A 20,090-nucleotide genomic window follows, 5' to 3' on the forward strand; every position below is an offset into this window, starting at 1 on the left:
ACACGGATTACTTATCTAAATAATTGGAAATTTATTTATTAATTGCATTATTATAATATACGTACATACGTATAAATAATTGCAATATTTGTAATTATTGTGTAATTATTGTAAGCAGATTAAAAAGATCCACTAATATAAATTCTGTTTTCATATGACATAATGTATATGATTAATATTAAGAGATGCAGCAGCGTATCAACATATTTGAGTAAATATGCTTAACAAGAGTTTTCTTACAAATTTTGAATAAAAAATTTATGTTTTTACATTTTTTCAATAACTGTAAATCGAACACAAGCTATTTTGTCAATTTTATACATTTAATAATAATCGAGTTGTGTATGAAAGTTTCTAAATTATAAATTTATGCATCAATATTGCGATATTTATTATTTATTATCAAATAATTTCTATTATTCTATTGTGCCAATAGAATCAATATATGTATATCAATAGAATCATATATAAAAAGCATTAATCATTATTGCAATAACAATATTATATATAATAATAATTATTTTTGAAAAAATATCTTTTTTCTTTTCGGAAATCGATAATGATTTTTTTTCCTATTATATTTGATTTTTCTTTCATTTTTCAAAATTTATTAAAATATAAGTTGGAATATTTTTAGAGTAGATATGTAGAGTAGAGTAGATATTTTTACACACAAAAATATATTTGTTTCAAAAATGTTATATTTTAGTAGAACTACGTATATCGTTTTTTGGATTCATATATTTAATATATATATGTTATTTTATATATGTTATATGTTGTTTTCATGTATATATTTTTTTATTTTTAGAAAATCTATTTCTTAGGTTGTATAGAGATATTGATTCTTTTAAAAAGTAATCCAGTTGTAATTGTATATGCAACGTATAGTGCAACGAGTGGAAATTTGAGCATGTTCGACATTAGAAGTCGTAATGTCGTGACCTTTTTCTTCGATCGTTAGGAGAACCGGTCGTTAAATTCGATAAAAATTCCGTTTGATTGAGAGGACATTGAGGTCTCTTTCTTTCCCTCTTCACATTTAATTCCCTTGCCATCGTCTGATGCCATTCGTCATTAAATTCCTTTTCGATCGACGTCACCGCAAAGCTCACGATATATTTAACGGTATATTTTAGCACCTGTTAAAATATTTAATCGATCATATTCAATTAAATTATAACAGGGATAAAAATATCAGTAGTATCTTTTAGCAATGTGATTGTTATTTTAACTTAAATGATCGTGCGTATAAACGGTATAAGTAAAATAATATCTTCTCTTTACTCGATAAAATTTCTTTTTATTCGAAAATATCAATATTTATATTAAATAAATATAACAATACAAAAAGCCTATTTATAAGATTAAAATACTCTTTTTAATTATTGATTAAAATGATATGATAATTTTCGTTGCAAAAACCGTGAAAAATCAACTGCATAAAAAGTTTTAAATTTGTGAAATTAAAGAGATCAATAATCTGAAAGAATTTTGAGTTTTTCACGATGTTAATTCGCGATTATGCAATATATGAGATAATTAATAGCAAACGCGTTCGCCTGAATGCAGACACGCAAAGATCGAATCATATTATGCGTAATGTAACATTACCGCCGTTAGTAACCGCATTTTGCGGTTGATATGCACTCTACGTATCATAATAATGTGAATTAATCTTAACGTGGTAATGCAATTTACCTCTCATTGAATACTCCTATCATCGAGATATCACGCATCCGCGCTAATGCGTATGCGAGTGCGTACAGACGAGCTCGCTTAATTTTTGTGTCTAGCTGCCGCGAATAATTTCATTAGATTTTCGAGTCGAAATCGCACAAAATATACCACGCTGTCGCTCCGCTAATCTCGATTAATTAAATACGTGGCAGGCGGCGAGATAGTCCTTCGGCAACTTTGACTTGCATAAAATTTCTGCATGTTCACGGGCTGATTCGATTATTCGTTTGCTGTGGCGTGCGTTTCGCCCGACGAATGCGAGCAAACTTTATTTTCGAGACATACGAATAAGCTGATTGAAGAGAGGTGAACAAAATATAGTATATATATTTGAAACAGAATAAAAAAGTATCTATAAAAGTTACTTCTTTTATTTGTTTAAAATTAATTAATGTAAAATAATGATTTATTTGTAGAGTAAAAAATTAAAATCTTACTTAAAATATTCAATCGATATTGCAAACAAACGAAATAAATATCTTAAATGTATCTTTATATATTTCTCGTTAAAGAAATATTATCAATTGAAATAATTATTTCTTTCGTTATATATATGGACAGTAAGATATGAAAATATCATGAATTTGTTACATTATATTATATTTACATTTCTCTCACACTTTGAAACTTACGTTTTATCAATGTTATTATATTAGTTATACTATTAATGTTACTGTATTAATGTGATTTTGTTAGATTGCTATACACGTATTTGTGACCTATTACTATTAATAGGAAGAGAATTTTAAACAACACACACATTTTATTTAAATAAAATTATATTTAAAAGATTATTTTCTGAATAGTTTGCATTTCAAATGTGTTCATCGCTGTCGATTGATGACGAGAGAGAAATGAAAAGGAATTCTCTCATAGTATGCGAGTTTCGACGGGAAAAGCCACGGACTTGAGAAAAGCCATGTCTAAAGTTTATCCGACGCGTCGTTTGACTTAAACTTAATTTGCAGTCGACGTGATCCTTGTCTTTAATGGCCGTATTACTTGTAGACGTTGCTTCGTCACGTATTCCGATACTACACGGCTGTTAAAATGAATAGAAAAAATATATCTGTATATTTCATTTTCATCGAAATCCTACATACAGAGAAGAAAAATTGTCGAGAGAATTCTTTTTGTTCTACTGACGAACTATATAAATAAAAGAATCTATATTATAAGCAAAGGCGAGTATTATCTTCATTTTCGCTTGGCGTGTACAATAATATTAGAGTAAGCGCAACATTGTACATGTATGCATTCGATCATTGCGCAATGGGATTCGTAACGATTGCCCTATATCGGGCTCTCGATCAGTGGGCCCAGCACCGGCGCACGTTCCATTTCATTAGCGGTTCGTTAATTGTTAATGGATTATAATGCGCTGCTGGCGGGATCGCGTACACGTGTATCCAGCAATGTGCGACGACTCAGCGCTCGTTAATCGCGTCACATTGCGCAACCCGACGGGCGCAAACGCCTCGCTTTGCTTAGCCGCAGCTATGAATTTGCAATGCAAACGTAAAAATTGCAAACAACGCAAGCATCGTTAGAAAGCATCGCAGCTGCGCTTGTTTGCTCTTATCGTGAGCGGCGAGGCATGGAATAATACGTGCACATATTTCACAGGAAATGTGTAATATTGTTTTTTTTTCCATCTTTTTGCGATCAAGTAATAGATTCATTTTTGTAGTTAAACTTTGTAGTCAAGTTTCACTTTTTTTGTGGCCTACATTGATGCGAATGTATATGTTTCTAGAACCGACAATTATAATTAAAATTAATAACGATTGTAATTATAATTTAAATTATATGCTCTATTAACTTGTGATTATTATGTTTACAAGTTTATCATGGTTTTTTTATACTTATAACAAAGTTTAAATTTTATAATGACATTAAACTCTGAGATGTGTTAACACATAGATGTATAGATAAATCGTTTTTTGAACGATTCTAATGTAACATAATCAATTTCCAATTTTCTCCTTTACTTAAAAATAAACATGCATACATATATAGGGTATTTTAATATTTTTTAAAATATAAAATTAAAATATATTATAATAGAATATATATATATATATATATATATATATATATATATACATATATAATTACTAATAAAAATATATACAAATCATTTTAATTCTGTATTTTTTATGTACGTTTTTAAGATATAGTTTGCGGCATAAATACATTTTATATCAAGATTGTTAATATAATAATAATAAATAATATAATAAATATACTGTACATAACAATAAAATAACTGCATATATGGTTCTTCAAATTGTTTATATATGATAAAATTAATAAAAACGCGATTAAAATCACGAGAAGCGGACGGTAGGTTTAAGCTTTAAAAACGCCAAAATGAATTTTATAATAAATCCTTTATTTTCAGATATGATTTTTATGATCAAATATAGATGATTTCAAATACATAACGTTTCAAATAATTGATACGTATCTGTAACGAAATGCGATTATTTTTGAAAGAATTAACATATAATACGTTCTCTTGGAAAATGTTCAGATCTTTTTCAATTTTAATCGTTTACCGGATTGAACGGCAAATCCGATAGCGGTTTTAACGACAAGTGCGCCCATTGAAATGACAGACGAAATTTGCACATGCTGTTTTCAGTCAATAATAATGTCCAGACTGACAATAATTACAAGTTTTGACACGAATATTTCTCTACGTATTGTTTAAAAATTTATAATGTGTCTAAAATGCGACGTTTGTAACATATGAACGCAATATACAATGTTTCATCAGGTACTTATAAAATAAAACTTATAACAAATAAATTTATTTAATATTTAAATTAATATAAAAATATTTACTAATGCGAGATTAAATCGTTATAAAATTTTTCAGATTAGTATACGAATGCTTTTATGCGGATAAATTATTCAGCCATGATTTTTGAAAATTTGCATTGACGCAGATCGTTTTTGCATCAATCAAAAGTCAAGATTTAATTGTAATGCATATCTCGAGAGAGATTGTCTGGCCCTATTGTGGTTGCATCTACTCGAACGGTCGCGAACAAAATCCCGCGGAAAGAGGCGCATTGAAATAAACCGCGAGGACTTTTCGCAACCTGGTCGACAGATATATTGGATTTCAATTATCTTGTGCGCGCGATAGGCGCACTCAGAGTATGTATGAGAGAACGTTCTGAATAATGTACGCGCGGCGCGAGCGACAGAAAGACGGTGGAGACGTTCTCGGTTTTATTACGGCCATTTTTTTGCGCTCGATATCAATATTACCATAACTTTACATTCGTAATTGGTTGGCATCGAGCCAGCCTGGCGTAGCCATCCCGCTCTTTCATCCTTCCTTTCTTTCCTTTTCCCTTTCCTTTTGGTCTTTCTTCGGACTTATTTTTTCTCTAGGATTTGCTTTCTTTTTTCCCCTTTCTTTTTCGTCTTTTTTTTATTGCGTTCTCTTTCTCTCTTCGTATTATCATCATTCTTTATCACGACACTTCCTCCCTCCTTCGCAGTCCTGCGATTCCGCACACTGTTCACTCGTTTTTCGTCTTTGTTCGTGACCCCGGCTATTGTTCCCCGAACAATTGTCGCGTCCGGTTTTAGGTGTCCAATGACGATCGGCGACCGCTAAAATACGTGAGACGGATGCTTAAGTGGCGCCTGGCACGTTCGTTGGCCCGAGCGTGTGAGGAGATCGTGAAGAACCAAAAGGAACAACATCCTATGGGCTGAGATGATCCTTAAAAGGCTTTCGCGTCTTCGAGAAGAATAACGATCTTCTTGTACTATTTAAAATGAAGAAAGCGCCTCGATGAGATACTTTTATTCGATTATATGATATGTACCTTTCAATGTTTCAACTCTAATAGATCTTTATCGATATAAGAAATTTATATGATAATTGCGTGCATTTTATATGCATGAAAGTAACTCTGATGGTTTTCTGACTTTTACCAAACATATAAGATTTGAAGAAGTCAAAATACTTGTCGAAAATAGTATTAAACATAATGTTAACATGCTATTTTAATTTTTAATTTGCTGTGTTTTACTTGCAGTTTACTAAAATGATCTGTTTCTAATAAATTCCGATTATATTCTATGTCGGAGAATCTATTGTATGTTATTATTTTTAAAAAATCTATTGTATGTTATTATTATAAAAACAAAGACTCAATTGTACAATAACCATAATCGATATATCGAATACATTATTATTAAGGAACGAAAATTGATGAATGTTCTTAGTAATTTTGAATCAGTCATTTAAACGATGCAAATAATGATGGAATGGACATTTTGTTTATAATTATTTTATGCAATATATGTAAAAATATAACATCGAATATGTGTGTACACACAATGCGGAAAAGATAAGTTAATATTTAATATTATCAGAAAAATCCATAATCTTCTTCCTTACTATTGAAAATATAATAGTTGGAAATTCCCGTTTCCGATCGTAAATACTTTCACGATAAGTCTCCCTGGACCATCTTAACGTATAAATACCGCCCGTCTGGAAAGGCTTACTGTGAAACCTTACGAACTTCCGCACCCTAATTACATATTAGATATTTCATAGTGCTTGTAACGTGCATGTGTAGTATATGTGTATGTGTTTTAGATTTATCGAAATATCTTATATATATATATATATATATATATATATATATATATATATATATATAAGAGTTTTTTGTCTGATACAAATATACGAAAACCGATAATTTAGTTATAAAACAATTTAACATTAAATAATTTAGTTAAATATTACTTTAATATTTAATAAATTTAACTGTAAATAATATGTATTAATTAAAATTAAAGAATTATTTGATATTTTTAACTTTTTATAGAAATGTACCCAGACATACACATGTAAATAAATATAAAAATTAGACTCAGACATACACATGCACATGTAAATAAATATAAAATTTTTTTTTCTTTCTTAATTTCAAGTAAACTTTATTTTAACAATCTTTTGAAAAAATTACTTGAAAAGAGATTATAATAATTATAAATTATATTTATGATTGAAAATTTTGAAAACCTGTGATAAATAATAACTGTCTGTAAAGTTTGCTACGTCGATCTAAAATTAATTAAACAAGAAGATGATTTATTAGATTCGGGATTATATTATATGCTATATCTATTCAAAGTACAATCATACAAATGATGAGTAAAATAAGCGAATTGCTATGTTTTTGGTTTACAGATATAAATTATCATTATATATATAATATATATATTATATATACTATATTATCATGTAATTGAACACGTTTTATATCTTAATATTAGCATAGATAACACCGAGAGAATTCCTACATAAGCACGTAGCTCATAAATCTCACACTATAAAAATTTACCAAGTGACAGCGAATTTGGTTATCGGAGGTACCACGTTAATATCGTGCAAGTACGAATGTAACATATAAATATTTGCACAATCATAACCGCATGCAATTTACTGCGCCAGCCGCAGGCAAAGGAACGCTGACTGTTAAATGTGGGATGCAAAAGACTGCATGAAATTATCACAGACGACCGTAATTAGCTACTATTTACACGCTACTGTTTTGAGAGATGAGATAGGGAAGGGAGGAGAAATTGACACGAATTTACTCTGAGCTGACTCGAATGGATCACTGCACCATACACACCGAGGGCAAGCAAACACGAAATCTAAATATAGATTTCGCAAACGGTAACTTCCACCAGATACCTAATTTATTGATCCTTACTCCAAATCAATGAGCGGATATCTCTAAAGAAGAAGGTGGTATTAAGGCCTTATTAATGAGAAGACATTTTTTTTAAATATATAACTAGAGATTTTGGGCATTAAAAGATTGCGTTATTTAAACAGCTTGTACATATATCAATGATATTTTTATATCTATTTTTTTAATAATATATAATTGAAATGTTTAATTTAATAAATACTATTTGTACGTAGATGTATATTACATCACACAAATATTAATGTGATAATACAATAAGATATATTAAATTATTTTTCAAATACAAAATGTTTTGCGCGTCTTCTTTTAATACTACATTTTAGAATGCATAAAAATAATTTGGTTGTATTTTTCAAAAACTAAAAAATTTGGCATATTAAAGAAGCTGAACATTAAAAGAAACTGTATAGCATAATAATGAATTAAATAGCAGAACATTATTAAATTATTATTGAATAATGTATATATCTAAGTTTCACAGAAAATATATTTTTAATATTTGCAACATAAAAATCTAATACAATTGATTTACGATTGAGTTACAATGATTATTTAGGTGGGCACTAATCTTTTGAAACCTGCGAGCTGAAAGCGAAAGATCGTTCTGCTAGTTTCGCGCGCAATAGAGTACATCCAATAAAATCGTTTTAGACTCAATTCATCCTGGTCTGTTTACAATTTTTTCGCGTGCCTATGTCTTTATACGCTTCTTTGAGAAAGTAAACCACGTAAAAGTCAGCGAGTGAGATTATACGGTAGTCCGTAGTCGAGCTCGACAATTTCTGTCCTTCTCTTTTCGTGTGTCCCTCAATCTCGTCATTTTCCACTCAACCAACGGAGAAAGAAGATCGCGCTTTCCCTAACTCTCTTTTGGATGTTCAATGATATAAAACAGAACAATTTATCAATGTTGTATGCAACGTCTGTCCTTGTCGTTTACATAATACACGCATAATACACGCACATGCGATATGTAAGCACACACATACGTACACACACACACACACACACACATATAGGCACATATATAGGCATATATTTATGCGTTATAGGAGCCAAGTATTGTAACACCCTTCCTGCGTTGGAACAGAAAATAATGGATCTTACGACAATGACAACTTCGATCAAGTGACGACTCATGTGTAAAGGATTTGATGGTCTTTGTTATGCTATGACATATAATAGATATCACTTTACATGTCGACGTGTAGATCCGGAAATTAATAGCAGATCTTAATATCTCAAAAAGAGATTGATAATACTGGATAAAGAGAAAATAGAATAAAATATTATATAAAATATAATATATCTACATACATAAAAAGAGAAAAGCAAAATAAAATATTTTAAATTTATTTACCATTGCAAAAAAGAGAAAAAAAATCAAAAAAGAGAGGTGAAATCCTATTTACCTTCATATTATATATTCAATAATAATTATAAATATAATATTCATTATTATATTATTAAATTGTGTGTATTGTATTTTATTTATTAAAAATATTAATAATTATTTATTTTTCTTTTTCTCTCTTTCGAGTTTAATATAAACATTATTTAAATGAAAAGTTTTTTTAAATTGCATTATATTAATTATTTTTATCCATATGTAAATTTAAAATAATAATTTATTATATCCATATTTTTGTTATATATATATATATATATATATATATATATATATGCATATACATCTGTGTGTGTGTGTGTGTGTGTGTGTATGTATGTATGTATAAATCGCTCTATCAAAATCAATATTAATTATTATCAACAATAATTATCGATACTAATTATTCAGCATAATGCTCTTTTATAATCCATGGCTTAATGTTACCCTGATGAATGTCAAATGTGTGGAAAACTATAAACCGGATTACATCACTTAATTTGACAATAGTTTTGATTCATCGGTCAATTTTACCACGTTTCTGCTAGTTGAATCAATTAAATTTATTAATCTTAAATCTATACATCTATGAGAGTTGCAAAGATAATTTTAAATAAATTTTTAAAAAATTTTAATATTTATATAAAGTTTTAAAATGTATCACTCTTTCCATATTATATATATATATATATATATATATATATACATATATATATATATATATATATATATAGAGAGAGAGAGAGAGAGAGAGAGAGAAATTTTTAAATTATAAGAATATTTTTTTTCTTTATTAATAAGATGTTATAAATATAATTTAGTTACAGATATTATTATGCATATCTATACAATTTTTCATTAAAACAAATATGTGAAATTATATTCGTAACTAGCTTCTATAAAAAAGATCTTTAATATTAATGAGATATAATACACTCAATCTATATTTTGCATGTATTATTAAAAATTAATAAATGTATTATTAATAATTATAATAAAAAATCATAACAAATAATTACAGTAAAATCATGAATATAAACTACGTTAATGAAATCATTATAACAATTTTAGAATTGTTAAAATAAATTAAAATTTTTCAATTTTTAATCATTTTAGTCACTTTAATTACTTTATGTCTTCCAATATGCAACAGAAAATTTGACAAGAAATGTAAACTTTGCATTTTTATTCATAAATTCTATATTTGTGCTGGTTAAAATAACAATAAAGTTATTTTATTGAATAAATATTTTCATTTAAACTTGAAGAAATTCAGATTTCTCTTTCGAATTCAGAAGTCTATAATGATTAAAAGGTATTTGCTAAATTTATATATCGCCATAAGATTTATTTACGGATAAGCTATCAAACCTGAGGCTGGCTGTACAGGTGATAGGTTCGTTAGTTTGCACCAATTCAAATATCTCCTATCGTTACGCTTGCCAAACATAGTTTGTGTACAGCCTGAGGCTCTTTCTTTCTCTTTCTTCCTTTCTCTCATTCGCCAATCACGATATAGTGCATCATCTTTTCTTTACAGTGCATTTTCTTTCTTTTTTATATACATGTGCACATTTCAATATTCTTTTTATATAAGTATGTATGTATATTCCATTCCTGTATCTCTAATCATCCATTGTTATGATTTCCAATTTCCATTCAGTTATTCTTTGATAATTTTCCAAAAAAATCGTCTGTAACGAACATTATATCTAAATAAAATTAGCAAATTATTAAGGGAAACGTAAAAACAATGGCTTTCATTCGATAAAGATTAAATTTATCTCCCACAATAAATGTAATATTTGAAAAGTAAACTTTGTAGAACGCATACAATATATGCATATATATATATGTGCATATGCACAAGCATAATATTATTTTAATTATTGTAAAAAATAATTTTTTGCTCTTATATATTTTACATTTGTCCAGATTTCATAGTCAGAAAATGTAAAATAATGTATTTTAGAGAGAAAAGTGCTGATAGCATATAGTTTTTGATATTTCAGTAGTAAATGTCAGTAATTTATAAGACAGAACATTTCTACAATCATCACTGCGCAGATAGCAGTACAGAAGCATTGTCCATGACAATGCCATAAAAATTTTTATGATCATTTTACATTTTATTTTACCTTTAAATATTAATATTACTTGTTTTATTATTAATATGCATTCCTTTTATTAACTCTGTTTTATTAAATATAGGTGGAATAAATTTATAAAATGGCTAAAACTTGAAACCAGTAAAGCTACATATAGCAAAACCGAAACAAATTTGTTTTTTATAAAAAATGAAAATTATGTAATGAAATTTATATTAAAATTATATAGTGAAAAATTATGTATAATAAGAGAAATAAAAACTGTAACAAAATAACAATCATATTTGTAGAATTATATCTTTATAAATTTTATTGATCGTTATTCAAAAGAAGAAAGACTATTTTTTTTATTCTAATTATTACTCAGTACCATTGCTTAAGTCGGGATTTGTACATATGTGTACAAAAAAGAATCATAAAAATTAAAACCAATTGTAGCAATTAAAAATGTCGTAATAATAATTGCAGTAATAATTGTCGTTTATTATGCTATAGAAATTTGTAATAATATATGATAAATATATATAAATTATGTAGAAATTTATTTTATTATTATTAAAACGAAATTTTTTAAATTTTATTGTTAAAAAAATTATAAAGTTAAAAAGAGTTATAGAAATTAATTATGCAAATAGATTTTTTAATTATTAATTTATAATTTATTTGCAAGCAAATATATATGAAATATATATAAAATATAAAATCACTGAATCAAGATAAATTATTATACAAGATAAATTATTAACACTGAAACATAGTCTATTATAATAATATTAAATATAGTAATAAATTACTATTTAATGACTACTAATAAATTACTATTTATTTATTATTGTATAATAGAAATATAACATATTATGTTTAAATAATTTAAATTATAGTTTCTGCTACTTGAATAATAAATTGATTTATCCATTTCATACAATTTATTTAATTTACTTGAACATGAATTAAATTAGAAATATATTTTCAATAATAAATGTCCTCATATAATTATTTTTGAATAATCTGTGCATTTAAATTGTACACATTGGTAAATTAGATTGAAGATAAAAAGAAAATATATATATGCGCTTGTATGTGTGAAAACCTTATCTCTTTTGAGCCAGAGCAAATTTCGTTTCTGCAAAATACATATGCAAACAGCCTTGTAGTATGGCTACTCATCAGTGCATAGTCGATGTGTTATTAGTATACGTGGGCGTATGTCTCGAGGGAGAAGGGCAGACCGCTTGGATAAGCATATAAGCATGGCCGTTAAGGTAATTAATAGCCGGGTTCACCGAAGTTATTGCTCGGCTTTATATATTGTTGACCGAGCACAGACAATGCGTTGTCCCGCGCCATATATTTATTAACAAAGTTATGTATTATTAAATTCAATATCGTCTTTTGTCTTTTTTTCTCGTTTTTGTTGATGCATGAGTAGGACGATAATATATTTATTTTTTTACAATCATTATCACGATTTTACAAACGCAAATCAATGTTGTATCTTTTATGAGTTAGCGATTAAACTTATGTACAATTTCTCTCGCAAAGAGAAATGTATTTTATTGATCAGTGCGTATGAATACTCATCTCTTGTCAACATTGTTCACAGTCTAATTAACTTTAGAGGCTCGAAGTGTGGACAAGCAGTACGTGAATAATTATTCAATTTTTCCCATTAAAATATGAGAATTTTTATACATATGATATTGTTTTAAAATTTATTAATGCTACTTGATATTTGATTGTAATGTTGATAGCTTTGAAACATCTGGAACATCTGGAATATTGTTCTCTAACAAAATATTATAATATAATGCAAAATGTCTCATTTATTTATATTGAAAATTTTAAATATTTTCTGAAAATGTGCTTCTATTTATTACTAACTATCAATTCTAATGGATCTTAAAATCCGCTCATCACTTATATACATACTACTAATGTATTATATATATATATATATATATATATATATATATATATATATATATCATTTCTCTTTGCAGTTGAACTGTATTTTTATTTAATTTTATCTTATAATCGCAATTTTCCACACAATACATTTTTGCGTGCAGTTTCACATATAATTTACCCATGTTTCCAAAATTATGCTATAACTTATTTGCATCGATATTTCTACACTGTAAAATTTTATAAAATTTCATGATATTAGCTAAAGGCAAATCGATGCATTAATTAATCTGATTCCGTTTCTTGTTTCATTCCAATTTCATTTTAATTTTATCAGAAATGTATTTTTCACGCAATGTACATATTTAATGTGCATAAATAATTAACCAAATACCAGTAAATACCAGTAAAATATCTGACAAAAGTAAAGGTTTTAGTGATGCAAAAAATTTTATCGTATAAATATTTAAACGGAAGTTTTATTCTTAAAATAAATAAATAAATAAATTCTATTCATTGATATAAAGTTGATGTTTTTAGTTGTCAATAAAAAATTTATTTTATAATACAAATTTCAATTAATTTGATGAATTATATTTATACATTAAATTTATCAATTTATGAATTATATAATCTCAATTAATCACATAAATTTATAACAACTTATTATAAATTCGATTTTATCAAACTGCACGCAAAAATGTATTGTGTGGAAGATTGTGTATAAGATCAATAAAATTAAATAGAAATACAGTTTTTAATATTTTTTACCGTGAAAATTGTTTATATAAGAGGCAAAATCTTATAAGAAATCTATTTTAATTTATTTTTCCCTAATTACATGTTATAGTTTTTTATTTCTAAATACTTAACATATTGAAAAAAGCATTAAGAAATTTATATTTTTGTGTTAGAGTTATAAAAAAGCAATTTTTTGGACATATTTATTGTGTTAGTTTTTATGATAACTTTTATAGTATAGTATTCTAAAATTCAAATTAAAATATATTATAACCTTGCAGAGTTATTTACATATTTGTTAATTTTTTTCATAGAAATCATATGTAATTAAAACAATTATTTATTGTTAAAATATATTTTTCTCATATATATAATAAGATAACTTGTAACTTAAAAAAAATTAATTGATTGAGTTTCGCAAGGGAAAAATGAACCGAAGGTTAAGGACACCTTAAGGCGCGGAATGCGCGCTTTGTTCGTCGATCAGTAGTAAAGGAGACCATATTATCAGACAATGTACCCAATTCCGAGGACGGCTTTCTTCTCACGACGATGGCGCCGATCATTTCTTCCAAGAAAGCGGCAGGATACACCGCTCATTTTCTACCGACGGATCGTTACGTCCTTCTCCTTGTTTTCTCCTTATTGCTGGGCGCTAACTTTCAATGGCAGTTTCCCCGAGTTGAAACGATCGTGCAGCGTCTGTTGCTGAGACCGTAGGAGACACGGCGGACTTTGTTGGTGGAGTTTGTGCACGCGGGCGATGAAAGAACATGGGATGAGAGAGTGAGAGAGATAGAAGGGGGGAGGGGGTTAAAAGACGGAGAGGAGCGGGATAAGAAGATTATCCGTCAGGGGCAGAGTGATAAACAAGGGATGAGGGTGCAGGCGGAGCAGCAAACTCATTGGAATCGTGCGCCGGAGATGTAGGGGGCGAAAAACGTCCTTAAACCGCGGGGGCCGACACTATCCTGTCGTCGTTACGTGTGGAGGATATCAAAACATTATTTATCACGAACATTTCTGCGCGCGTTTTCTGTTTTTCAAGGTGTTTCGTAAAGTAGGTTAGACGTCAGCTAAATTTTGTCTCCTGATATTTATAACCAGAGAAAGCGAAACTATTTTCGATGCTCCATATATTAACCGTTCTTCTGCTTCGGTTGTTTCTGACGAATGGCACGGGTTTTCCGATTTGTACATGTTGTATTTGCTAGTTTGTGTATGTGTTACAGTATCATTAATTACAAATACCAACAATATGAGACTCATTTTTGTCATTAATATGTCATTATTATATATTATCTGTATCGGGGACAATATATTATTTATCAAATAACAACGGAGGAAATTTCCAACGCTTATTTTAATCTTTTTACTGAAAAATTTTACATTTGAAATATAAAGATTTATCAATATGCATCTCATTTATACGCATTATATACACATCGTTATTTATCAGAATTATATTTATGGATAATATTAGTTACGTATAATATTTCTCTATTGTTATTTAATACTGACAATAATTTTAAAAATACCGCTTTTAATATTATACTTGCTACAGTGATGCTTCAGGTATAACGATTTTGTTTGCCAGCATTATGTTTTCTTTAAAGTATGAAGAAAAATACGTCAAAAGCGTTCGTACGAAGCCGTTTTCCGTCCGTTCTCACGACACGTTACAGATGACAGATATGGCGTCGGCGATCCTCCAAGATCCCCGTCCTCGAAAAAACATCTCCTCGAGACAACCGCGAACATCATCACGGCTCTCCGTGGGATGCGAAAAGACCACGGTTGTGCCAGCCATCTAACCACCGATTCCTTTTTTCATGTCTTTTCTAGTCGTTACCAGCGAGCGTTTACTTCCGTATAATATCAGAAACTGAGGCATTTCTTACTTCTCCCTCAGTTTTCTTTCCCTCCTCCCACCTTTCACCCTTCTTTTTCACAATTTTTCCCTCTTCTAAATCCACCGTGCCGCCCGCGCTTTTCTCGTCGCCCTCGAACGCGCGCGCGACGCAATTTATCAGCATGACCCGTATCCGCGGGCACGGCTGCGAACGCGGATTTATCGCAATTATACTCTAGACAAAGGGAGAAGGGAGGAAGGGAAAGGGAACGTGCTTATTCGCTACTCGGCGTCATTTATTCCTCGCGACTTCGCCGTAAAATCCGTGCGACGCCGGTCGCCTAACGACCGGCTCTATATAGCGAAACTGTCAAAGACACTTTTTCGCAGTCCGCTTTGAAATCGAACGCCGCCCGGCACGCCCGCTCGTCCCCGAGAATCGACCTCTGAATTTTCGCCTTATACCTCTTGCCGTCCTTTCAATCACCTGATATCGGTTCCGCCCGTTTTCTCGTTTCGCGCACTGAATACCAGAGCAAGCATCAATCTTGCATCGTTTATATTGACCTTGTATGTTCGTTACATCTCGACGTTGTTGGGTAAAATGTACATTTTGTATCCAATTCCTTCTCATGCAACTCCCTATGTTCCGTGAGTTACAATGCAGGTGAGAAGTTTGCGCTTTTTTAGCTTCTTTACTTACGTCTTGACGGCCGAAACAACTGTTCGTCCATCATCTTTTAACGCATCGATCATTTTGACAAAGTTTTGCTTCGAAAATTTTGTTATCTAGATGAATCTCTTTTATGCCTAGTGCCTTGGAGCTTTTCCAAATCTTATTACGAGTATTATTATTAATTAAACTATTGGACTTTATTTTTTTTATATTAGCTGTGTACTACAATTTATTTTTTATACGCATTATTTCTTGAAATTATATATTGTGTATGTTTATTTATAAGTTTTACTACTTTATTTGAGTAGATATAATGTAAAATTTCTTCACTTTATTATTTTATTATATTATTTTTATTACATTATTATTTTATTATTATATTATTTTTAATACCTTTTATATGTTGCATTTTCATCTATTTCACATGTCCTACTTGTCCACATACAAAGAAAATGACATTGTGTGCATGATCGAGAAATGAGATTTTATATATTTTGCTACTACATAAAGTAAGACATGTTCAAAAGTATTTCATATATATATATATATATATATATATATATATATATATATTTATTTCATATCATTTCATAACGGTTTAACCACAGTTTTTGTTTAATTTTTTGATATTTTTTCCTATTTGTCGAATCGATATGTACGCATGTAAAAAGTTTTTGGCACACTAGTGAGATAAAGCGAGGATATGCATTCGGAAATGATCAAAACTTTTTTTCTATACAAATGGAACTCTAGAAAAGGGAATTTTTAACTTTATTCAAAACTTTTATTCGGGAATTTATTCGAGGTTCTAACGAATCTAACTATATTTTACTTTTGCTACATTATTTTGGAACTAATCAGAATGAAAAATTTTATTTTTTAACAGATATCAATATATATATATATATATGTACGACATTAAAAATAAAAATGATGCTAATAATAAAAAATAAATATAAAGATATTTCAAAAAATTTAATATATTTTTTTTTAATTTTTCGATGAAGAAAATTGTTGTTGCACCACTATTTTTTATTATGCATCATCTATATTATCGAATAAAAGTAAAGTCACATTTAGCAGTAATGCATAACTAGTAATTATCAATACAATAATGATAATAATAAATTTCAATAAGCATTCTTCAAGAATAAGCATAAGAAAAAAATATTAATTTTTCTTAATAATGAATTTTTAATTGCTCTATTGTTCTATTGAAATTGTTTTGTATATCTTAAAAAATAATTTTGACAAGTGTTTTACATGTTTAGTATTTTTATATGGTTTTCAAACTATTGTGCTATACATAATAATTATAATTTTATATAATTTAATAAAATTATTCAATTTGTTGAAGAAGACTTCTATGAAGAAGCAAACGCATTATTGTCAAGTGAAGTAAAAAAAATTAGATTTATGTACCAAACTTTTTACGTTCTTTTTACAGCAACTTACAAGGCATACATAGCTACAAAATGTGATCGTAATGTAATGCTTTTCCTTTTGAATGAATCTTTTTCGACATTTTGATGTCGAAGCATTTTGCTGAACTCGAAGAGTGCTGACTTTGAATAAATCTTTTATATATACTTGTTTAGCAGAGAAATTATTATTATATCTTTTCGTCAGATTTTTCATTTTTAATGTCTTATTTTTAATAATCATTTTTTGTAATTATAAATTAATATTCAAAGTGCTATTATTCATAGATATTTATCATAGCAAGTCAATAAATAATTGTTGCTATTTTAAAATACAAGAATTATCGTTTATTAATTAAGTAGCTTTTACAAAAAGATAAAACGAAAGAATGTTTAAGTTCGTTTTTCGTACGAAATGCATATATCCTTTCGCGAAATTATATCATTATTTCCTTTAAACTTTATACGTTAATAAATTCATTAGGACATTCGTAAATCGTGCGAAACGTAGGCGAGGCGTTTATGAACGTCTTGAAGTCGCGCTGCGAATTTATGTCCCTTGAAAAGTTTGGTCGTTCCGCCAGGGGTATATGGAGCTACGTTAAGCGTCATATTCCGTGACTATGACTGTTCTAGGATCTGAGCGTGTGATATTACGTAAAAGCTTACAGAATCGCATTTTTCGATCGGCTGTTCGTAGGCTACTCGTCGACGAAAATCGGATTTTCGGATTTGCCGGATGTGCACGCTCAAAAGAATTCAACCGTGTTCGTGATCACACGCTAGCAGACGGACGATAGTGGACGTACAATTTCAATATTTACTTTATTTCCCACACACGCGAAAGAGCGACAATATATTGCGACGTAAATGGACCAGTAAAGGTCCAAAAAAGCGAGTTTTCAACGCGTTTTAAGCATTTTAACGCTGCGTTAGATCATCTCCAGTTAGGAACAGAAACGGCATTCGCGAAATGTTGTATAAGTGAAAAAATTTCGATTCAACGGAGTAGAATGATTATATGGAACGTTTCTAAAAATCTTTTAAACTAAAAAATAGATAAAACTGACAATATTTTTGTGATTGATAATATATTTCTAGATCAAAATTAATAGTAGTAGTTGATTATTCATTTTTGATTAAACTTTTTCTACTTCGGTATTAATTGCGTTTTTATATGTACATATACATATACAAAAGCTTATGTAAATATAAATAAGAAAAATTATAACAAGAAAAAAAGAAATATTTATAATTAAATAACAAGATATTTATAACAATACAAGTAATGTAAAAAATTTTACAAGTAGCTTATACAAGTAATGTAAAAAATTTTATAAATTTTATAAATAAAAAAATTTACAAGAAACATATTTTATATATGTAATATAAAATTATTAATTATAAATATTATATCAAATATCTCAAAATAAGATTTAGAATATTTTATTATAAACAAAAAATGTACGAAACATATTTTCTCTATATCCATATAAAATTATTAATTATAAATATTTTATCAAATATTTAAAAATAAGATTTAGAATATTTTATAAACGTTTTTTATAGTAAATAAAAGTGACAATATATTTCGACATTAGTATGTCAAAATTAGCGTCGTAATTCATTTTTGATTATTTTTTTTGTTTCGGTATTAATTTTGCTTTTATATGTGCACGTACATATGTAAAAGTTTACGTAAATTATAATAAGAAAATTGAAATTTATAATTCTTATATGAATAATCAAAAGGATTTTATAAATCTTATAAATAAAAGAAATATGCAAAACATATATATTTTATAGATTTACACAAAATTATTAATTAGAAATATTTTATCAAACACTCCAAAATAAGCTTTAGAATATTTTATAAATATTATAAAATATATGTAGTACAAAACACGAGCCACTATAGCGCGAATATCAGCGAGAAGTTAATTTTACAAATAATAAATTAACGTATTATTAACTACTCACTCGATAGTTGCTTTGCTGACTCTTCGATGCTTCCTCTTTTCCCCTTGCATTGCCCATCTTTTGCTGCTTTCATATACATATACACAGGATGTGTTTGTCCTTTTCAGAGCTCATCAATACTCACTCGCGAAAACAATTAATTACGATCACGCACGCACTAATTACTACAATATCACGATCGCCTGGCATTTTACACGTGGAGCACTTAATATAGTCAATCACGCACGAAATATATTTTACCTTATATTGCGCGTTGAGAGACTGAGACAAATCTTACGATTACGCGCAAAAAATAGTGACGCGCTAATCACATGACGCGCTACGTCACTAACTTGGTATGCGGCGTGCGGAGTGGGGATGCGTGCGCGTCTCGCTACGCAACACAAGCACAGAAAGAAGACACGGAGGACGACGCGCACGAAGACAGATTATTATTATTCGATTAACGTTCGTACATGTAAGACGTGTTATTCGTGTATGTTATTTATCGATGAAATTTCTGGCAACGTTTCGTAATTTTT

General features: G+C 28.7%; 1 protein-coding gene across 1 annotated transcript in view; it reads right to left on the minus strand.

Moving 5' to 3' along the window:
* LOC105254557 (adult-specific cuticular protein ACP-22) overlaps nt 1-19,823 on the minus strand; it is a 57,351-nt gene extending 37,528 nt beyond the window's left edge. Inside the window, exon 1 of the mRNA XM_011263315.3 lies at nt 19,570-19,823. Within this exon, the coding sequence (XP_011261617.1) occupies nt 19,570-19,626 (57 nt within the window). The 5' untranslated portion in view covers nt 19,627-19,823. The remainder of the gene's footprint in view (nt 1-19,569) is intronic.
* Between the last annotated feature and the right edge of the window lie 267 nt (nt 19,824-20,090).

Source organism: Camponotus floridanus, unplaced genomic scaffold (genome assembly GCF_003227725.1).
Source record: "Camponotus floridanus strain SB8 unplaced genomic scaffold, Cflo_v7.5 scaffold42, whole genome shotgun sequence".
Classification (NCBI taxonomy): domain Eukaryota; kingdom Metazoa; phylum Arthropoda; class Insecta; order Hymenoptera; family Formicidae; genus Camponotus; species Camponotus floridanus.